At 39.6% G+C, this 23,804-nt stretch overlaps 1 protein-coding gene across 1 annotated transcript; it reads right to left on the bottom strand.

Annotated features, from left to right (window-relative positions):
- Window positions 1–671: 671 nt before the first annotated feature.
- On the bottom strand, window positions 672–23,499 carry LOC118427422 (gamma-tubulin complex component 3-like). The gene is made up of 23 exons (XM_035837222.1): window positions 23,297–23,499; window positions 23,073–23,118; window positions 22,523–22,584; window positions 22,281–22,348; window positions 21,711–21,788; window positions 20,793–20,995; window positions 20,111–20,295; window positions 19,652–19,770; window positions 18,738–18,932; window positions 17,432–17,564; window positions 15,844–16,010; window positions 15,272–15,382; window positions 14,836–14,941; window positions 14,064–14,188; window positions 7,998–8,062; window positions 7,330–7,465; window positions 6,889–6,957; window positions 6,328–6,466; window positions 5,618–5,706; window positions 4,675–4,806; window positions 4,214–4,354; window positions 3,631–3,750; window positions 672–1,742 (listed from the first exon to the last, which is right to left on the bottom strand). The coding sequence occupies exons 1-23, from the start codon at window positions 23,370–23,372 to the stop codon at window positions 1,569–1,571; spliced, it is 2,739 nt and encodes a 912-aa protein (XP_035693115.1). The 5' UTR covers window positions 23,373–23,499; the 3' UTR covers window positions 672–1,568.
- Between the last annotated feature and the right edge of the window lie 305 nt (window positions 23,500–23,804).

Here is a 23,804-nt window from a genome sequence, read left to right as displayed (position 1 = left end):
TCCAAAGGCAAGATTGACTTCACATATAAAGGTAGTCTTGTTTTGAGGCCGTTGGGGCAGTGGGATGTTATCCATTGCGTCTAGGGCATGGCTACCAGACTGACTACGCTGGCTATTATAGGGAGAATAATTTGCCAGGGGAGTTTTGCTACCAGAGTTAGTCGGCCTCGGGAGGGGAAACATCAACCTTAGCGTGGAATGACTTATCTGGCCAATTTCATGATTTTTTGTTCTGAATTCTATGATCCCCGCACCCCAAGTAAAAGAAAAACTTTTATTCCTAATCCAGCCAAAGTCCCCTATTGCTATTTGGCCAAGCCAGAGTCTGGAAAATATAAAAATAATAAAACCATACAGGATGTCCTTGACATTGCACTGGTAATCTTTCAGGCATTCATCCCACTTAAACATGACATTTCCTGTTCTGTTATGCAACAAAGAAAACATAAAGCTGTCACTCAAGTCCATGTGGGATGTCAATATCTTTACACAGTTTTTCTGATCAAAAGAATCAACGTACGGCGAAGCCACAAGGGTCGTCGACAAATAAAGGAAGTGCCGTGAAAACGATACTCACACTGACATACCGTCATAACTCATTTTTGTCTCCACACAAAAAGGACAACTCTGGGAGTATAGGAATAACAATAAATCACAAAGGACTCCACTTCTAATAGAGAAACACACAGTATACCTTTATCATTTATTCATGTGCACTCAGACATGAACAATAAATACATATCCTTGGGGCAGGATGTTACCCATTCGTGCATGTCTGATTTCATATCAGTGTAACACATCCCTGTAACTTTTCACTCAGGGGATTTCAGACAATAATATACAGCATTCATGTTTTGTTAAGCTTACAAACCAAAGGGGAAAAGTAGGCAACATTATCTCACAGCTCCTGTGAGAATACTGGTACAATTGTGTATCACTTGGGGAGGAAATACCTGCATGTATTTTCTCTCAGGAGAGTCATTGAGGACGGCAACGCTAAGCCACTTCTACTAATTGAATGCATACATGTAGATACAATAGAAATCTTTTGTACCAGTAAACATTGTTGCCGTGCATAAAAACTTAAACCAGAACTGTTTCTATACAATGTATGTGGAAATAAAGCTCTTGTACTTGCCTTGCACATCAAATGCAGGTCACATTTGCGCTTCAAGCTAACTTTGCGTACATACTGACAGCCTGATGAGACAGTTAATTTCAAACCTTCAAGCTCTAAATCTTAATTTGTTATAGACAAGTCAATTGAAGCAAATGCTTCTCTGTGTCAGGGTATTCTTATTTTTACTACAGTAGAAGCCGTTTAACTGCACACCCCATTTGACACGTATTTCATGCAATTATCCGGATAGTGCAATAATGCAAAGTTATCCAGCTGCAGCTGGGCCGCACCGGTTTGGGGTTTAGTGCAATTAACTGTCTTCTACTGTATAAAGTTTCCATTCACATATTTGACTTTAAAATTTGTAAGACAGTTTACAAGACATTTCAGAATTCATAGGAAACAGTTCTATCTCATGGAAGACAAAGAGTTTATCCTTGAGAGGAAGTTAGAATTCTTTTCCCGACCGTTGCCGAGTTCTGGCGTAACTGACGCTGAGGGAGCGGTTGAGTTTGGGTTCGCGCTGGTGGTAGTGTCCGTTGAAGTCGAGACGGAAGCTGAGAAAGCGAAGACTCGGGTCGGAATGCTCGTTCAGCATCAGTAGGAAGTTCTGTACCATGTCCTGCAGGGATAGAAATATAAACATTCAATTTGATACATGAAGTCAGGTTAGGTGGCAAGGCAGTCTTGTGGTTAGGTTCTTGACTCAAAATCTGACGGTTCTGGGTTCGAATGCCTGGTAGGCCCCAATCTTTATTTTTTTATGACTGGTTTATTTCGAAATTCAACAAATTGACAATGACATTGCAGCCACACGGCTGAATTGCGACTTGTCATTACAAACCGTTAACATCAAAGTGGTTAAAATCGAGGCAATAACATAGTTCTTAAAAGGCATTTCAGACCGACAAATTAAAAGAGTATTGGGATAAAATGAAGTGTCATTGCCAAAACATTTAAGATAGAATTTACTTAACACAGTAATCTTGTGCCCTTAGGAAAGGTACTTAACACCTATTTTCTCATTTGACTCAGGAGAAAATACTACCAAACTTTTGCTAGGTACACCAAAGATTTCACCATACATGTACTTATCAATAAGAGTAGGGTTCCATCCTAGTATGGTCTTATACTGTTACTGCACAAAATTAGTGTGATAGGGCCAAAAGCGGTTTACTCGCGGTGCTAAACAAACAAACAAAGACTATTCTTCATCTACAGCAATAGTATAACAGTTGTATTCTTTGTTTTATGAAAAAAGCTATTGTTTTTGCAATCATAAATGGACTTAGCATTCACCAAGAAATTGCTCCTGGGAGAATACTGGTACAATTGTGTATCACTTGGGGAGGAAATACCTGCATGTATTTTCTCAGGAGAGTCATTGAGGACGGCAACACTAAGCCACTTCTACTAATTGAATGCATACATGTACATACAATAGAAATCTTTTGTACCAGTAAACATTGTTGGCATGCATAAAAACTTAAACCAGAACTGTTTCTATACAATGTATGTGGAAATAAAGCTCTTGCACTTGCCTTGCACATTAAATGCTGGTCACATTTGTGCTTCAAGCGTAACCTAACTTTGTGTACACACTGAAAGCTTGATGAGACAGTTAATTTCAAACCTTCAAGCTCTAAATCTTAATTTGTTATAGACAAGTCGATTGAAGCAAATGCTTCTCTCTGTATCAGGGTATTCTTATTTTTACGACAGTAGAAGCCGTTTAATTGAACACCCTATTTGCCAAGTTATTTCGTTCAATTATTCAGATGGTGCAACAATGCAAAGTTATCTGGCTGGACCGCACCGGTTTGGGATTCCGCAAAATCAACTGAAGTGTGCAGTTCTACATTGTAAAATTAACTGGCTTCTACTGTATAAGGTTTCCATTCACATTGTTTGAATTAAAAATTGTTAAGACAGTTTACATATGAAGTGTATTTCAGAATTCATAGTGAACCGTTCTATCACATGGAAGACAAAGAGGATATCAACATTCAATTTGATACATGAAGTCAGGTTAGGTGGCAAGGCTAGGTTCTTGACTCAAAATCTGACGGTTCTGGGTTCGAATGCCTGGTAGGCCCCAATCCTGTGCCCTTAGGAAAGGTACTTAACACCTATTTTCTCATTTGACTCAGGAGAAAATACTACCAAACTTTTGCTAGGTACACCAATGATTTCACCACACTTATCAATAATCCTAGTGTGTGTGAATCAAACTGTAGAGTCTGGTTTTACACTTACTGCACAAAATTGGTGTCATAGGGCCAAAAGCGGTTTACTCGCTGTGCTAAACAAACAAAGGCTATTCTTCATCTACAGCAATAGTATAACAGTTGTATTCTTTGTTTTATGAAAAAAGCTATTGTTTTTGCAATCATAAATGGACTTAGCATTCACCAAGAAATTGCAGGCAAAAACTGCATGCTCTCAATGTGCTGCACAGGTGGATAATCACACAATATACAACCACTACACAAAATAGTGTCTCCTCTCACCTGGTAGGACTGTGAAATCACCCTCAGCTGTGAAGTCGTCTTGGAGAGGAACTTGTCACGAAACTCCTCCATTCTGGTCCTCTCCTCTTCCTCATCTAGCTCAGTCACGCCCCACTTACCCTGGAGACAAACAAAAGAGAGGAAATGATTCATCAATGAAGATGAAAAAAGGTTAAAGTTTAAGTCCTTCCCATACCACATACAGCATAATGGTGCTATATTTGTGTATCTCTGTATCTATAGCCCTTGGGATAAAAGCGAAGTGTTGATGGATATGCAGGCACTCTCTTGTTGGTCAAACTGCTAGCTGCAATGCTACTGTTAGATGAATTCCTAATTGTGATGGAAAGTCAGTATCAGTCTATTGACCCCTACACTCTGACCTATTTACTAACATGACCCCTGCTCTCTGACCTCTATACTAACTTGAGTCTTGACCCCTGCCCTCTGACCTTTTCAGTGTTCTCCTGGATCCTGCGGAGAAACCTTAGGTTCATCTCCTCCTCCGCTTTCTTGTACATTGTGTTCTATTGACCCCTACATTCTGACATTTCAACTTTAAACTTGATCCCTGCCTTCTGACCTTTTCTGTGTTCTCCTGGATCCTGCGGAGAAACCTGAGCCTGAGGTTCATCTCCTCCTCTGCTTTCTTGTACATGGTGTTCTCTGCAGACTGGAACTTGATGATCAGGTCGAAAATGGTCCTCAGCTGGGTGAGAAGTTCCTTCAAGAAAAAAGCAAGTTGTCAAATATTTTATAATAATTGCAATTCAAGTGGAGTATTTGTAGCATCACACACATTTCTTGTCTGATGATCAGGTCGAAAATGGTCCTCACAAGGCACTTAACACGACCTTCCTCACTTCACCCAGGTGAAAAAATTGGTACCTGACTTCGGTCAGGGAGGTAAAAGAAAAGACTACCCTTACCTTCTGTCTGTACTCTGTACTGTGTATGTGGCACTGTTAACATAAGTTACTAACTTGGGTGAAGTGTCACATTGTCCTTGTCTGTCCAAAAGCAAATAGAAAAAGAATTCCCTACCCTAGATTCATCATCCAGTAAGCAGTGTTTTATGATGTCTTCCAGGAATACTTGATGAGAGGCGATCACGTGGTCAAGGTCAGGGGACTCCTTCACCTTCTTCCACAGCTCATCCCACGAACACTCCAGAACCTAAAAAAGGTAGCAGTTTATTTGTTTATCTGTTTATAGAACTTTCCATATCACATTACAAGAATTGAAACATAGAAACAATCCAGAACCTACAAAAGGGAGCAGTTACAAGAATTGAAACAAAGAAGCAATCAGTCAGGGTTAGGGCTGGGTACCAGTACAAAAAAAATTCAGGTCCAGGTCCGGTTCAGGTCCAAAGGATCAGGTCCAGGTCCGGACCTGAACCTGGACCTGATGCAATATGATTCATACCAATGGTCCATTTCACTACAAAGAGATCTGTTTGGTGGAGTATTATACAAAGAGATCTGTTTGGTGGAGTATTAGACGTACACTGGCGTTTTAAAATCCTTCAACGCTAACTGCACCTGTACGATTGGCTGTAAAACCTGGTAGAAATTACTATAAACTCTACTCTACTTCACTCCTGTTATTTTCTTCCACCTGCAAGCGCCAAAACATGTGAATGCCTGATAAAATAATCTGTTAATTTTCTAATCGGTCCAACATCCGGTCCACCTAATTTTCTCAAGTCCTTTTTTCTGGACCGGTCCAAAAAGAAAAAACGGTTTTGTACCGGAATGCTGTAACGATACCCGGCCCTAGTCCGGGTGTACAAACATCAAGTCACTTTGACCCACTTTTAGAGCCACCTGTTCACAAAGTCATGTGACCAAAAAAGGTCAGTCTTTCTGAGGAGGATTGCAACGAAGTTAAATTCACCTTAAGAATACGAGTTTGCAATATAAGCATCTTTAAAAACATAGGTACAACGGCATAATCTTAATTTTTTATCAAAAGCCAGACGTACCTCAAAAGTGATGTAGTATTGCATCTGGTTAATGAAGTGCACCATCTCTGACAAAAGGGTGTGGCAACGGTGGAGGAGGGTCGCTAATTCTGTAATAAACAATTTCCCTGTAAGTAATTTATCTAACTTGTTTTCAACCTTAATTTCATGTTTTAAATGATGCTGTGCTTTGTAAAAAAAACAACTAAAACACACACAGTCACAAGGTCATGCAGTTATAAAATATTGAAGAATCCAAGAAGATTACAGACAAACAAGTTTCAAAACATTCTCTTCAAACATATCACAGTAGAAGCCGGTTAATTCCACTCCCCATTTGCCAGTAAATTTTGTACATTTATCCGGATTGTGCAACAAAGCGAAGTCATTCAGCTGAACCGCACCACTACCGGACTTGGGGATTCCGTGCAATTAACAAGTGTGCAGGTATCTGTAGATTGTGCAATTATCTGGCTTCTAACGTACACCACTTCTCTCTCCTTCTTGCACTCTGCTCAGTATCCCGGAATGATTAAAATGCAGCATAAAATAAGACAGAGCAGAACCTTGCACAGTTTTGAGCAGCAGCTTGTTTAGTCTTCTGGTCCTTCCAGATTTCAGTCAGTGTACATTCCATACGCTTGGCACGCTATTCATAGTATACTACTTCTCTCTCCTTACGTAAACTCTGTTCAGTATCCATGAAAATGTAGTATGAAATAGAGCAGAACCTGGCACAGTTTTGAGCAGCAGCTTGTTGATGGTCATCTGGTCCTTCCAGATCTCAGTCAGGGTGTACTCCATACGTTTGGCTCGCCAGAGGAAGTTGAAGACTCGCAAGTACTGGATCTTGGTCTCTGGCGTGAAAACCTACAAGGGATGTATGTCAATATTCTATACTGGAATGAAAACAAAAACTGAATAGATTGTAAATGGATCTTGATGGTTCCTTTAATGGTAGATTTGGGGATAGAAATAGATTTTCATCATTATCTAATTTCTTTTCCATCATACTTATTATTTGGTAGCCCAAGACCATGTTGCTATATTGTTGTTACATCTGTTATTTTCATTGCACAAAGTTCAGATTTTTTTAACTGACATTTTTAGCATTTTGCCCATCCCAGCAAACAAATTTTCCTCCAGGGAAAAAGAAACAGGTCCTAAAGGCTAAAGACAGCCTTGTGATGCAGGCTACAAACCTTGCATACTTCAGCCAGAAAATTCTCAGGTACAGACGACAAATGTCTATGAATATGTGGATTCTGTCTATAAATATTGGAATAGCTCACCGTACTGATGGGCCCATCCACATGGTAATCCAGACTGAAGACGTCCCAGCCACAGTCCCCTGGGGAAACCTGCAAGCAAGACAGGCAGGGATTCATTGGCAAAACATTATATACATACATATATTTTCATGTTTCTTCAATTCTTACCTAAAATATTCTGAGGAACAGTATCAGATGACTAAAATATAAGCATATGATCTATTTTTATGTGCTATATATGTTATACCATCATTAAAAGAGTTCTTGTCCCTGTGAGACATAGTGCACCAGTAGACGAGAGGGTGGAGAAGGAATTGCACACCCCTCCTTCACCATAAAAAGTCATGTGCAGGTCAGGCAAACAGGTTACCAAACCCACCAGCAAGTGCCTGTTTGCCTCCTCATCTGTCGAAAAATCGACAGGAGAATCCGATCTTTAAAAAAGTAAAAAGTGCTGCCTACCTCCAGAAGTCGTACATCTATTCTCTTGAGGATGTCCGGGTCGTCAAACTGTGCATTCGTGGCCCTGATAGCGGTCTCCAGGATACCCGTCAGGTTGTGCAGGTACAGAGTGCTGGCCGGCTTGTTTAGGTCTGGCCTGTGGGGGAGGGGGCAACAATTTCTCAGCAGGGCTCAAAACACTTCACAACACTGTGTGGCCCAGGGCTATAGAAATGGAGATGGGCACTGGCCAATGCACCATTTGGTGCAAGAAGAACTTTTTAAACTTGACTTACTCAAAATATTGAGTGCCCATGCACTTTTCTGCACCCAAAATTAGAGCTGTGAACATAATTTTTGACTGTGGGTGCACAAGTGCACCTAGACATTTGTGTTTGGTCACATATCTTTAGGTAATAAATTGTACACTAGATATGTGTGTATTGAGTATATTCTTGACATAAACTATGTGGATTTTCTTGATGATACCAGCTGTAGTTCAAACATCCCCTATGACCCTTCTTGGTTTGACCCAGACAATGGCAAGATCAAACAATATTTTTTTCCCCCTTTTTTTGTTTTCTTTTGGAGAGAAAGATCTTCTTTGGTAAAGAAAATTCAAGAAAATCAAGACACCCTCTGTAAAAACCTCAGTATGTTAGTTCTTAGACAAAGTGTTTTTTACTCACTCCAGCAGGTCCATGAGATGTCTGATGAAGTCCCCCTGTCCCAGTAGAAGGTACCGCCTCATAGCCTACAGAACAAAGATCAGTTAGAGCCAATGGAGAACACTGATGGCTGGCCTCCGTACATGCAGTTGGTTTTAACAGACTGACATCTCATTAGTGTAATATTATAGTGAAAGATGTACAATGAATGAAACCAATTGCAAGACTAGAGTTCCTCGAACACATATCTTCGCCAAATAAACAATTTCTATGGAAGATAGTTCTTTTTGAATGATTAATGTGTATAAGTCCATATGTTATCTAGTCACATCATGTAGTGGTTGGTTGGATTATGAACATTGTGAGTAGATTAGTCTATTCTGTCGGTGTACATAATGCAGCAAATGTTTTGGCGATGTGAATGAATGTCTTTGCATAATCAGAACAATTTGTACAGGTATGAGGTTACTGTTCTATTTTGTGTTGTCATAATTACTTTCAGAGAGCTGGTTATGTTTTGGGTAGCGTTTGTATGTATGTATGTATGTATGTATGTATGTATGTATGTAGAAACCAGCAAATTGAAGACCGGCTGAATGGATTGAAGTGATATTTGGAATGTGGGTAGGCAGGCTTTTAGCTAGGATTTTATAATAGGGAGTCCAAACTTACTGGTGAGTCGCGGTAAGTGACTATTGTAGGAGGGGTCTGGGGGCATCGACCTTCCATGGTGCAGAGTTTTTGATGATTTTAAGTTTAAAAAGTGCATTCTAAGGTATCCCAAGAGGCAAAAATACACAATGTACTGTTACAGATATCATAGTAGAAGACTGTGACCACAGATGACCTGGTTGCATCCCTGGTTAATCAGAATTTCATGCTTGTCAGTGGATTTTCTCCCCAGAATAGGGCGTCCAGGGGCATCAAATTTCTTGTTATTCTAAGAAAAGGGCGTCCAGATGACGCGTTGACGCATGCCTGGCTAAAGGCCTGTGGGTAGGTCTTGGAAACCTGGAAACCACAGGAAGTCACGCCGATAATTGCATTCGTCACTCACCAAACCCCGGCCACTGTTGTTCCTTCCAATTTACGGAACTTTTTAACTCACCAAGGGTCATCTAAGGGCCATATGTAAGGATTGCTACGACCCCCGCCTTGGTGAACGTTTGTTTCAATCTCATGAAAATAGAAAGTAAAGTTTTGCAGTCGCGAGTTAAGTCAGAGGTATTTTACAGAGTCCAAGGTTATGATTTCTGCGACTGTCCGATGACAGTCGCCTGTCACCTTTGGCGATTTGTATTTCTCGCAATGATGTCAGTTCTTTCTAGCCGACCTTTCCCTCACAACATGACATCCATCTCTGTTAAGAGTTGAGGAATGCGTGGATAATTGACGGTGACCCTTTTGACCTAAGTGCTGTTCTTCAACATGTTGGGTTTGTCTTGTCCCAGCACTTGGTCACTTGTTGTTTTAACCTAGTTCACAGATGTAAGTACTATGTGTTACAAGCCGTCATTGTTCAATTATGTTATATTACTGACTTTACATAGTACTTATTCGTTTGTTTAGACCCATGTAGTGTTACTGGCACATGGAACACCAAGTTTCCTTGCAGTCCATCATAAGAAAATACACCTGAAGTGTCTCGTAGATATTAGCTCTACATCTTTATATCAAGTGATATTCGTCAAGTTCCCTCTACTACATTTTTACCGTTCCCATGATATAGTGTTGCTTTTATTGTTGATCTGTATATAGATATAAGCAACACTTGTATATAGATATGTTATATTTCAACTGCTATGAATCCTTTGCTGTGTGCCGTCGTATTGACATCAATTCAGCAAGCTATTTAATTTTATAGATACGTGTTGGACACGGTCAGGCTTTGTATTTTGCTAACATGAACCATGACCATTTATAGGCATTTGTCAGCCAGTAGTCTCTACCAGACTCCATCCTGGCGGAATAGTACACGGATGACCTAGTAACATCCCTGGTCAATCAGAATTTCATGCTTCCAAGACAACGTCTGTTTATCAGGGAGCCTCTGCTTCCACTGGCTCCTTTGACCTACTTCTTCTCTATTTTTAGACATCTATGGGTCGATTCAAGTCCTTTCAGGTGACTCCGTCACAAGTATTTTTCAACCGTTATAGAAGTTTCCCTAAGTAATTATATTAAATACAGAGTGATTTATATAATTTGCATCTCATTATGTTGATAATCATCCAAAGTACCTACCTACCAAAAACAAAAAATATCCATCAATCCCCTCAGGAGTTATCCATCTAAAAAGTTACGAAATATAACATCCACTGCAATTCCAAACAAGCTGCTAGGGGGCCCAAAATTAGACCATTGACTCCTAGTACCAACAGCTATCCACCAGTAAAAAATCACGAACCTGGCACTTCTGGAAAATTTAGGCGCAAACTTTGATGCTCACTTGCAGTACCAAAACAATTTGCCAGGAGGCCCATTATCGAACTTGACCTTCCTTTCTGTGTCCCCTACCTATCAACCAAATATCATTAACATCCATCAAGAACATCTCGAGTTATCTTTTTTTTTTTTTTTTTTTTTTTATTTTTTTTTTTTTATTATTTCAATAAACATTACAAAGACATACAAAGGACAAGTGCCACAACTTGGATGGATACAGACAGAGAAGGACCTTTCATCTTACATGTTGTATGTTCGGAATTTTAGTTGTAAAAGGAAATGTCGGATACTGGGTTTGATGTCCTTAACAAAGCAGATGTATAGGCTATATTTAGCTATCATTATACAAAACTCAAGGTATGCTGGTTCTATTACACAATATATTATCATATTCTTGCTTAAACGTATATCTTGCTTTGTCACGCTTTTCCACCAATATCTAAATTGTTGCCAAAATTCTATAGTATATCTACAATGAATAAACAAATGTTCTATGGTATGCTTTTCATCGCAATTGTTACAACTGTCTTTCTCTACCAGGTTTACCTTACTTAACCAACTGTTAGTCGGCAAGAAATGGTGTACAATCTTATATTGAAAGTATTGCAGTTTAGTTTCTTTGGTAGTTGTGAATATAACACTATAAGCTTTTTTAACATTATCTTCACCGATGTCATTAACAATATTGATCTCTCTACTTGGGGGTACAAATTTCTTATTTACTAAAATTTTATATATTTGTTTACACGTTGCTGTATGAGGATGTATGAATTCAGTATACATGATGATTTCGCAACGATCACATTTTCTTTTATTTCTTGTAATACTTTTCCATTTCCGTGGTATGGCTACTTTAAGGCAGTTGTATTTCAATATTTGATACGAGTCCATATCCAAACCATACAGATTGTGTAAATCTTCATTAGTAATAAATGTTCCATCGTCATACAGCAAGTCATTCAGATAAATAATGCCGGCCTCAATCCAGAGTTTGTAACATAATGTAGCATTCTCTACTATAATAAATCTATTATTCCATAATACCTGTGAACAAATTTGTCTGTGTGTCTCTGGTTCGTAATTAGTTACTTCCTCCCATGCAGTTAGAACATCTTTATAAAACATTGACAGGTGAGAAGTGTCTAACAATTTTGTAGAGTAATTACACTGGAGTATGAGGAAACCTCCCCATTTTTTAAACAAGTATTCTTTTTCCTTACGAGTATCTGTTACGATTCTTTTTACCCACATCGCCTTTAAGGCTTTATTCATTAAAGTAAAATCCATCATTTTCAATCCGCCCTGGCATTTCTCGCCAATCAAAGTTTTCATTTTTACTTTTGGTGGTTTCTCTCGCCATATGTATCTGAAAATATAGTCATTTACTTGTTTTAAGAAATGGGGAGGAGCGTGCAAGATTGAGCATATGTATATTAACTTTGAGATACCAATAGTCTTTACAATCAAAATCCGTCCTATTAAAGTTAGGTTTCTCTGTTTCCATATATTACAAGCCTTCACCATTTTCGTATAATTGTTTTCAAAGTCTTCTTTGTAACACTTATCTCGGTCGGATCCGAAGTGAGCACCAAGAGCCTTGATGGGGCACTCAGGCCACTTAACTGGTAACGGATGATCCTCTCTATTACTATTATTTCCTACCCAAAGGGCCTCCGTTTTTTTTTTATTTAATTCGAGGCCGCTACATCTTTTAAATACATTTAATGTGCCTAACAGATTTTGTGCAGATTTTGTATCTGCGAGCAATGACGTTATATCGTCAGCGTACATTGATAGTTTATGTGTTGTATTGTGTATTTCAATACCTCTAATGTTCGTATCAGCCCTGACTGTTGCAGCTAGCATTTCTATCCCAATGATAAATAAGGTAGGGGACAAAGGGTCTCCCTGTCTTACTCCCCTCTGCACTGTGAACCATGTTGAGGTATAGCCATTATTTATAACGCAACTTTGTATATCATTGTATAATAACGTAATCCATCTAATAAAGTCGTCTCCAATATTTACTGTCTTAAGTGCTTTAATAATGAAGGCTATTTCAATACTATCGAAAGCTTTTTTAAAGTCTAGGAACATTAGCAATCCTGGTTTATTGTTTTCTTCACACTCTTCTATACTGTCCCAAATACGTCTGATGTTTTCCCCAATGTACCGGCCTTTGATGAAACCTGTTTGATCTTCGTGTATAATATGAGGAAGTAATGGTTCTAACCGCAATGTCAATGCCTTACTAAGAATTTTGTAGTCCACGTTGAGTAGGCTTATAGGGCGCCAATCATCTAGCGTGGTCCCATCTAAACCTTTCTTGGGAAGTAATCTTATTATTCCCCTTCTTAAAGAAGAAGGTAAGAGATTTGTTTTATATGCATGGTCAATGGCGTCTACAAAGTATTTCTTTAACATATCCCAAAATTTTACATAGAACTCCACTGTAATGCCGTCACAACCGGGAGCTTTATTTTTATTTTTAGCTAATGATTGTAGGGCTTTTTTCAGTTCGGTTTCTTTGATCTCTCCCTCACATTTATCTTTTTCATGGTCATTTAGCTTCTTTATCTCTGGGTTTTTAAAGAAGAATTTAAATTCATTTTTCTCAGGGTTACAATTGTTTGAAGTATAAAGCTTTTTGTAATAGCTAGCTTCTTCCATTAGAATCCTATTGGGATCAGTAGTCATAGTTCCATCTTCCAGAGTTAATGAAGAAATGACCTTCTCCTGGTACCTTCTTTTTTCTAAGTTAAAAAAGTACTTTGTGCTCTTTTCCCCATACTCTCGAGTTATCTTGCATACAGACAAACGCACTTACATACAAAAAAACATACAAAACCAGCTACAGCACCATAGGTAAAAGGTAGCTAAACCATTCTCGCACATGGCAATCCTTTCCACAGCCGCTACAGACCTGCCAAATATCGTGGAAATCGCCCAGCTACATTTTGACTTATGCCTCCCGAAAAAACACCAAAAAAAATACCAAGCTCGCTAATGTACCATAGGAAAACGCCAGGTAACCCATTTTCGAACTAGGCATGCCTTTAAACAACCGCTACACACCTGCAAAAAATAAAAAAGTTCCATCCACAATTTCTCGAGTTATATCCTGTTGACCTACATACAGACCCAAGTCGGCAAAAACATAAGCTTCTTGGCGAAGCTAATAAAAGATGCAAAATTAGATGTTCTGCTACAGTACCAAGCACAGCAGCCAGGAGGCACAAAATCGACTTTGAGCTTCCAAAGACCCTAGCCTGATTAAATCTCGCTTATAGCAGCCCACCCAACATCTGCCGGCGTGGGGAGGGGCCAGTTACAGCCATGGACAGCGGAGTTTGCATTTCACAGACTTCAAAGGTACACCACATAGCAAATGCCATCACAATGAATTCAGAGCTTAAGTTATGTCTAACACCAATATGTAGAAAAACATAAACAGACAAACAAAACAAAAAGAGTTTTTACAGAGAAAATGAGAGCGAAAAACAAAGGGTGGCACATAGCTTTAATGTCATATGATTATTGTTAAGTTTATGTTGATTGATTTGTTGCAAATCAGTTTTTGAAAACTGTAGGGACTACCCTACAAGATTTATAAGTGAAAAAAAAGCATTATCTGTAATTCACCTTGAGATGGTCCATGAACTTGTACTTGGTGTGCAGGATGTCCAGTAGGATCCGACTGGTCTCTCGATATGCCGTGTCAATCACCTGCTGCAGACTGCCGTCTACATCCCTCGTAAACAGGTCACCTAGAACAGAAATTTTGGGTAAGTCTCAGTATACCTTCATGTTGAAAACTAGGGTTAAATCTTACTATTCATTGAGGTCATAGTGATTATACGTTGAATCCCTCATATACCATGTTGGTGGGTAATTGGATCAAGCTACAGCATATTTATCAGTTTTACAGACGTATGCTGTAATCCAACATGGTGCAGATGATGTCAAATGAAAAGGCTACATAGACTAAAAGATGACAATCTAAATTTACGAAATAGATTTTTTCAACATGGCATGGCTCTTCTAGCTAAATGTTTGGCACCATCATATCAAGGAGGTTCTCTTTTCATCCTACGGAAAATAATTATCAGAATAGGGCGTGCGATTTCTTGAGGATTATGAGCACCTCCTTTCAGTTTATGAGCACCTCCTATCAGTTGATATAAAAACTTCATGCATGTTTGCAAAGCTATCATGGTACCTTACCTTACAAGAAGTTTAAACCGTAGACATCAAGGTAATAAGATATGCCAAAAGCAGTTACTCAAGCAACTGGATGTAATTTTGGATATGGTCAGACGTTTCAGACACCATCCGATGTCTTTCGTCAGTGACACTGGAGAGATCTGTTGGAAAGCAGTTATCATATCCTAGCTATGTATTAATGTCATGTTACCTTCTTCCTCAGCCTCCCCAGTCTTCACCACTGCCTTGGTTTTTAAGGGGGACCTGTCCTGGCACACCTGGCGAATGAAGTTAATGGTCTTCCCGATCAGCAGGATCTGCAAAACACAATGCATAAGAGCTTTTGTTTTTAAGTTGCCTTAAGTTAAGTGCTTTGCAAGGACACAAGATCAGTGACATGGCAGGATTCAAAACAGAGACCTGTAGGTCACGCTGCCATGCGATCTCACAAATGATAGAGAAGACAACATGCCCCTACATTAGTTTTAGTGTACAGAGGTTCTTTTTATTATCGAAACGGAAGTGGCATTACTCTACATCAAATGTACAGCAAGGACAGAAAGAGTAGGTTGCACACGAGAACCAAAACTTGAATCAGCCTGCTAAAATATGTAGATAGCATAGGTTAAATGTTAGACTAGCCTTACCTTGTCAGCCTGTTCCCTGGTGATAAAGGCAGGGATCATGGACTTGCGCAGGGAATACTTGTCGTGCCACAGTCGTTCCTCTTTCACAGTCGGGTCCGATGCAACAAAATACTGCAAACAATCAGGTCAGTTGACCATCCACAATGACTTATCATAATGCTCTTATAACATTAGGTTTGATTGAAGCTTATGAACCCTAAAAGTTTGCTTGAGACTTTTGAGTGGGAGGATTATATCCTAAATTTACAATGTAGATGGCATTTAAACTGCTAATTAGTTTTTCCTAGAAAGGGCACAACTTCAACCCACAGAAATAAAAAAATTGAGTGAGAATAGGGTTTGAGAATGGAGAAAAATTTTTAAGAATGAACACAAATCTTGAGTTTAAAGAAACAATTTTGAGGTTGCAGAAAATTCTTAAAGTATTTAAAAAAAGTCTTTAAAGACTGGAGAAAAACATTTTGAGGTGGAAGAAAAAGATATAAGCAACTTAGAGAACACAAGGTCTGTATTAATTTAATTTTTATGAAATCTACATAAAATTCATGAAATCACAAAACAGACAAACCAACCTCCTGATAGTTGTCCTCCAGGTCCCCCTCATAGATCCACTGTTCCATGATCTCCCAGATGGGCTGTGACACCACGTTCAGCGTGTGCTTTACCAACGAGCGCAGAGAAGGGTCTCCTGTCTGCATGTAGGAATGGACCACGGAGGCCAACGCACCTCCTTTCTTACCTGCAGGAATAACAATCAGCAAACTTGTAATGCAGGAAATTTCATTTGTTATACTGCAAATTTGGGATAGCCATGTTAGTGACTTCTGACTTTACCAGTGAGCGCAGAGACGGGTCCCCTGTCTGCATGGAGTGAACCACAGATGCCAACGCACCTCCTTTCTTACCTGCAGGAATAACAATGCTCTTCATGATACTTGTAAACAAGTAAGTGACTATTAGTGTGTTTGACCAGGGAGCGCAGAGATGGGTCCCCTGTCTGCATGTAGGAGTGCACCAGACGCCAATGCTTTCTTAACTACAGGAATGACAACGCTCTTCATGATACTTGTAAGTGACTATTAGACTGTACTTAACCAGCGAGCACAGAGACGGGTCCCCTGTCTGCATGTAGGAGTGCACCACAGATGCCAACGCACCTCCTTTCTTACCTACAAGAATAACAACGCTCTTCATGATACTTGTAGACGAGTAAGTGAGTGACTATTAGTGTGTGCTTCACCAGAGAGCGCAGAGACGGGTCCCCTGTCTGCATGGAGTGAACCACAGATGCCAACGCACCTCCTTTCTTACCTACAAGAATAACAACGCTCTTCATGATACTTGTAGACAAGTAAGTGAGTGACTATTAGTGTGTGCTTCACCAGAGAGCGCAGAGACGGGTCCCCTGTCAGCATGGAGTGAACCACAGATGCCAACGCACCTCCTTTCTTACCTACAAGAATAACAACGCTCTTCATGATACTTGTAGACAAGTAAGTGAGTGACTATTAGTGTGTGCTTCACCAGAGAGCGCAGAGACGGGTCCCCTGTCTGCATATAGGAGTGCAAGACAGACGCCAGAGCACCTCCTTTCTTACCTACAGGAACAACAACGCTCTTCATGATACTTGTACACAAGTAAGTAAGTGACTATTAGAAGTGTGTGTTTCACAGGCGAGCACAGAGAGTCTGCATGTAGGAGTGCACCACAGACGCCAGAGCACCTCCTTTCTTACCTGCAGGAATAACAATCAGCAAACTTGTAATGCGATAAATTTTATTTGTTATACTACTACTAATGCAATGGCCGAGTGGATAGAATGTTCGCCTTCTATTCGGTAGGTTGTGAGTTCAATCCCCAGCCGTGTCATACCAAAGACTTTAAAAATGGTACATGCTGCTTTCTCTGCTTAGCACTCAGTACTAATGAGGAAGAGTATGGGAGTTAAACACACATCACTACCATCACTACACACAATTGTGTGGCCCAAGGGCAAGAGAAATGTAGATGGGCACCACCTGTAACCATCTGTTACAGATGCACGGGCAACTTTAACTTAAACAAATATGGGCCATGTTGATTTCCGACTTTCCTGGGAAACACAGTGACAAATAGGTTATAAGTTAGATAATAAAATTTACAAGGAAAGAAGATCTTACCTTTGCAGGAGTCGACAAGACAGGCCAGTGTTTTGAGTCTCTGCAGAGGTTCGTAGGACCACACGACCAGCCTACGCAGGGTCAGCCCTCCTCCACTGCCAACACTCACACCTAGGTCCTGGTCTTGTTGGACCTGATAACAAATATCAAAGATTCAGAAATAATGTTGATGTTGTAAGTATACACAAGAAGGTCTTTTTTTTTTACATCAACATGCACTTAGCAAAGCTGTGGTACTTTAAAACTTAAAATTTGTTGATGAAAATGGAAAAGTTGTTGTGAACAATGCACTTATCACCAGTGTTACCATTAGCACATTTTAAAACTTAAAGGAAGTGGCAGAATACATCTCAGCTGTAAGATATCATTCTACAATTACAAAATTAGCAAAATGAGCTTCATTCAGTTTTTCTCATCATGCTTTCCTTTGGAGGAATGTGGTCTACACCTTACAGGGCTCGAAATACCACATGCATATGCAAGTTTGTGCATGTAAAATTGGTGTGGTGCAAGTAAGTTTGGACCAAACTTGCACCAGTGCAAGTTACTTTTATCCACTAATACCTGACTTTAGAAAAAGCTTACACACACCAAGAATATTGTCTGCCATTGAAAGGTAAAAGAAAACAACACTGAATAAAAAAATAGCCTAAATTTGTTATTTCTAAACTTGGTTAGACATCCAGGTAAACAAAATTTGAAGACAATTCCATCTCTATAATGCTAATAATTCCTATGGTGTTGTCTTACCTTGATTTGCATATGAGTAAATACATTTTGCATACAATTTAGTGACTTTGATATGATCAACTGGATTTTCCAGTTATATGTGTTTGTATTGAGTTGTTCTAGCGATGGTTATGAATAGTGATGGAAGTCACTCGAAGAGTCCAGAAGAAATCTATTGATCTTATCAAGTTGTAGACATTGAATTGTCTTAAATTAAGCCTAAATTCACATTTGTTGTACAATTTGAAATCCAAAATAAAATACGCTTTGGAAAACAAATATCCAAACATGTGGTCTTTATGTATCCCCATATATTTGCAAATTTTCAGAAGAAGAATAAAGGGTTAACAGTTCACTATTTTGGGTTGTGCAAGTAAGTTTCTTTTGGTGCAAGTTACCTTTGGCTTAACTTGCACTGGTGCAAGTTGACTGAAAAGTGTATTTCGAGCCCTGCCTTATGAAAATAACAAAAGAAATTTTTTCTTTGTGTTGGAAGAAAGTTTTGCATTGCACTAAAAATGTTATAGTTGCCTCCAACCCAGAGGTGTTGCTACAGCAAAAAAGTTTCAGTCCACACCTGTGCATCGAGAACAGCCACCAGTCTGTAGTACTCAGTCAGTTCATGCTGCAGGGCTGCACAGAAGCTCTGTCCCACCAGACCCAGGGCCCTGTCCGAGATCTTACTGTCCACAAACTTGCGGATCTTGTTGTGGAGCCAGCCTAACTCAGACAGCTTCCCGAGGAGGTCTCTCCAAGACTGGGGAACTCCAACCTGTATGCATGGTACGGAAATAAAGAAGTTTAAAAAAAAAAAAACCCGAAAAGCAATTACTCAAGCTATGATTTTGGAAACGGTTAGATGTTTCAGATAGCCATCCAGTGTCCTTTGTCAGTGACGCTGACACTGTCCAACATTTCTCGATGTACGTTTGAAAAAAATTAAAGAGTAAACAAGAATTTGCAGATCTCATACCTACATAAAATTTTTTTTGGTGAATGCCTTGCTTTATTCATTGTGAATTTCTTGCTAATTCTGTACTTTCTTGCATGCGTAACATTGCACCTGGGCCATGCAAACTTTCCCATCTTGCCACACATAGCTGACCTTGGCCTCCCATAGGCCAGCTCTCGAGCTTTTCCACACCATGGCTAACTTTGTGAGTTAGATGTGAGCAAGGTCATGTGTGTTGGAACTTTGGATTTGGTCTTTGAGGTTCAACTTGCTTACTAATCTTTGAAAGTTGTCTGCGATAGCCAAACATAACGACTAAGAAAGTGAACTGCAGCTAGAATTGGATAGATCTATTCCAGTCTACTCCCAGCATCATCATCATCATCGATCGGCTGCAGCGCAGGCGACTGTAAGTGTAAGTTTCTTCCAGGCCCTTCTGTCGGCAGCTAGATTGACCTTCATTGTGGAGTGGTTTGGACAATACTATGGGAAGGTCCTGAATGCATGACAAGCGCTTTATAAACTGAGGTGTCTCATACCTTGGGATCGATCAAAAATCTGTCTGCTGTTGAAGACATCTTGATAATTTTGCCGTTGATTCCTTGGAAGACAAAGAGGACATCTCGCAACAGGGCAGCTTCTGACAGCTCAAAGGAAGCTGTGGTGGGTATAAGGATGCAAAATTTCTCTTAAATAACATTCAATACAGCAATCAAGAATTTTCAAGCCATCATACTTGCAACAATAGTTGACAGTAGATGACCATAACAACGCTGACATGCATTTCCAATGCATTACTACAACCAAACGCTTGAAAAAAAGTAAGTTTTATTGCAAATTCTTGTCCGTAGGCGAATTGCAGGCAACATGAAAGGGGTACAAACATTGTAAAACAATACAGCAAGTATCTACTCTAGTCTAAAAGCTAACACTAGATACTGGGTTATAGGGTTTGACTTCATTTCCGAAGATAAATAACTAAATTTACAGATACTCACTATTGTCAGCTCCTGGCCTGAGTGACAGAGAGGCCGTCCCCCTCCCAGATGGTACGGTCGCCACCGACATGTCCCCGTTACCCAGGTGGGGTTGCCGTGACGACAGACTCAGGGCCAGCCTGTTGCCTAGCGCCTGTCGCTGGGCAACGGCCTGAGCAGGAGTGATGCCAGGGGTAGGACCATAGCTGCAACAAAGTACAGAAGTAGTCAGGGCTCGAAATCCTTTTTTTCTGCATACCTGCACAGGACACCACTCTGAATTTAGGATGTATGGATCATACTAAAATTGTTGGAGAACCATGCTCATTGCTATTTTTTTTTTCTTTTATACTTACTGATAGGTGCCAACAGTCAATGCAGCTAATAACAATCAACAACATAGGACATTTATGTATAAAACCCAGTACATGGACCAGTGCAGGTTAGGTGCAGGTAGACATCAGAAATACCTGCACAGCTTGGAAGGACTGAGGAGTAGGTGTAGGGTCGCTCCTGTCTGCTGTATCTACATACAGTACATACCTAGCTGGGAAGGACTGAGGAGTCAGTGTAGGGTCGCTCCTGTCTGCTGTGTGGATACTACTGATGCCACTGATGCCTGTGGTGTCTCCTCATAACGGCACGGGTGTACTTCACACCATTAACTAGCTTATTGTAGTACTACATACAGTACAGTACATACCTAGCTGGGAAGGACTGCGGAGTAGGTGTGGGGTCGCTCCTGTCTGCTGTGTGGATACTACTGATGCCGCTGCTGCCCGTGGTGTCCCCTCCTGACGGCATGGGCGTACGCAGAGGTCCGGGCATCCCGGGCACGTGATGGAAGGGAGTGGAGGTGGCATCGGTGGGGAGTCCCTGGCCAAACAAGGCCTCTCCCGCTGTGATCTGGTGAAACATACAAATGTACATGTATTGTTATTACATTCAAACACTTAATGACATGTTACTGTCAGTGTCCACTGAGGTGGGCACTGACATAAATTATTGTAAGTTAGCATATGTTTCCTAACACTGTATTTTATCATCAGTTCGTTACTATCGCAATCTGTGATCTGGTAAAACATACAAATGTACATGTATTACTATTACTGATATACATCCATACACTTCATGGCATGTCAGTGTCTACTGAGGCAGGCACTGATAAACTGTAAATGCAGAATTGTTTGCGGTGGTTTTATGTTTGCATTTGTCGCGGTGACCACTTCACCGCAAACTTAAAACCACTGCGAACTTTTTACCATTATAGTATAAGACTGCAGTCCATGAGACTGCGAAAGTAAATCTCCACGAACTTAATTGCATCTACGGTAACCTATTGTAAGTTAGCATTTTGAATCCATGTTTCTTAACACAGTATTTCATTATTAGTTTGTTACTATCACATGTTCTGGTGAAATATCCATGTATAACTACTATAAGTCATCATAAGAGATATAACTATAAGGTAGCATTTTGAATCCATGTTTCCAAGACATTGTGTCACTATCACTAAATACAGAACCTGTAGTATCATCTACAATCACTAGGTGTCCTTGGGACACTGTTAAGTACTAGTATGTAGCTGTAAAGTTAATATACAAGAGGAGCAAGACAATACCTTGATTCCTGGTCTGTCTGGCCCATGGCTCAGGTTATACAGTAGGTAGAGGATGGCCCATCTGTTCTTTACTACATTCTGTGGGTGAAGCACATGTTTTATTTGTTTATCATCTTCACATTGAAATCTTGCTCTCTTTTCTGCCTTGCTGAAAACAGTGGCAAGCGAATGATACTATGAGACATCCGTTTTCGATTGCAGATCTAGAGTACCATTAAACAGCCCAAGAAGACCACTCAAATAACCAATGAAATCTTGTCTTTGTGAATAGGTGGTCACTATAGACACAATTGCTTGTGGCAATGGGACAAATCATCTTGGGGACCATCAAAAAGTCCACAGAAAAAAATAATGGCAAGCTACTGGTGGTTTTTATGTCATCATCATCCATGCGTGCTAGTTGCACAGATGGACATGACTCTCTCCCTCCATCCTTAAGACATGCTCAATAGTACAGGTTTGCCTGTACCTCATGATCTTACATTTATATACTGTATGGTTAAAACATATAGCTATGATTCCTATTTTTATCTAAATCTTAAAATAAATCTAGAACTAAGTAGTTCTCACGTTGCTCTGAAGTTTACGATGGAGTTCTGCAAATCTAGCTGCATCCCCCTCTCTTCTTTGTTTCACCACTGCAGAAAGAGACAGATTAATTAGGAGAACATAGTTTAGGAGATTCTTAATTCACAACATGTACCACACTTTATTGACGCATACTACAAGGATTTGATACTGTTACAGATCTTAATTAATCTCTTTCTAAAAAACAATAAACAATACATGAAAGTGAGTCATTGGAATCTTACATTTCCTTTTGATTCTCTCGGCAAGCTGGAATTCATCACTTTCAACTGACGGGGTGAAATGACTGGAAGAAAGGTGGAAATGTCAGTGGTTGTTACATGTAGTACGTTATGGCCAAAGTCTGTAGGTAGATGAGCTTTGGAACATCTAAATATATCAACACTGCATTGTATGTGTAATCCAAAGTATTTGTGCACATAAATAATTTGCTACTTATAACAAAGACAACTACTCGTTGTCATAAGTATAAGATATGCAAATGTAGTGCTTGCACACTTTGCTAGGATCTCAATTGATTTACGTGTACCCTATATATAGATTTATCAACATACACTGCAACATTACAAATCATATATCACACATTGACAAACCATTTTGAATAACTTGATATGTTGTAGCATGAAGACATTAGAGCCAAATACACTCTCACAATATGTTCTTGAGCACCTTGCCATACTTCTATGTTTTTTTCAGATTCTATATAACGTTCACTTTGTTAATTATAACTGATATATACAACAACAACTTGTGACATGACAGTTGAAATCTCACCTTCCCAACACACGTAAAGCGTACTGAAACTGTGGCGAAACGTCATCTGCAAAACAAACGACAATTCCGTCAGTATCTAACCTTTGTCATCTTTCATGTCACATGCAACAAACTATAATCATCTTAATAATCTAAACCGATTTTTCATAATTTGACAGAGCCCCTCCCCTTCGAAATTTCATCACAACAGACGACAGAATTCAAGCATGTTCCCGCCATTTTACCTTCTTTTTTCTCGGTGATTCTACAAACCAGGCTGTGTAGAAGGCCCGCTGGAGTCTTCATGTCTACTTTAGACATTGTCACGCTCCAATTTTGAGCCTCTGAGGAGAAATAACATAAATCGATCTCTGTAATCACAAATTCAGTCCACTACGACGCCATTTTGTTTTTACCCGCCAACAGCTAAAACCGCAATAAGGGAAAAACCATTGCTATTTTACGGGTTCTTTTTAAAGAAAATAATCCCTTTCGCAAGTTCCATATTAATGAAAATATTGCTATTCCTTTATACAAAAGCTACATAAACTATGTTACATGTTTATAAAAACACAAATAATGTCAAGTAAAAGAGAAGGAATATCCACGGCACTAGGTAAATATAAAATGCACTGTCCCTAAAAATTAATAACAGGCAAACGCACCAACAGATATTACCAGTATTTTATTTCTTTATGAATTTATTTTCATTGAGACAAAAATACATATACAATACTACATGATGAACTATAA

The sequence above is a fragment of the Branchiostoma floridae genome, chromosome 12 (genome assembly GCF_000003815.2).
Source record: "Branchiostoma floridae strain S238N-H82 chromosome 12, Bfl_VNyyK, whole genome shotgun sequence".
NCBI lineage: Eukaryota > Metazoa > Chordata > Leptocardii > Amphioxiformes > Branchiostomatidae > Branchiostoma > Branchiostoma floridae.
The sequence above is the reverse complement of the archived record's forward strand: the minus strand, read 5'-3'. Positions and strand labels throughout refer to the sequence as shown.

Bases quoted from the DNA above. Each gene is read 5' to 3' on its own strand.
- LOC118427422 (XM_035837222.1), bottom strand. From the start codon at position 23,372: ATGTCTAAAGTAGACATGAAGACTCCAGCGGGCCTTCTACACAGCCTG. The intron at 20,296-20,792 runs GTATGTACTGTA...ACTTTGTTGCAG, and splicing joins CCGCAGTCCTTCCCAGCTAG to CTATGGTCCTACCCCTGGCA. The intron at 18,933-19,651 runs GTATGAGACACC...CCATGCATACAG, and splicing joins GATTTTTGATCGATCCCAAG to GTTGGAGTTCCCCAGTCTTG.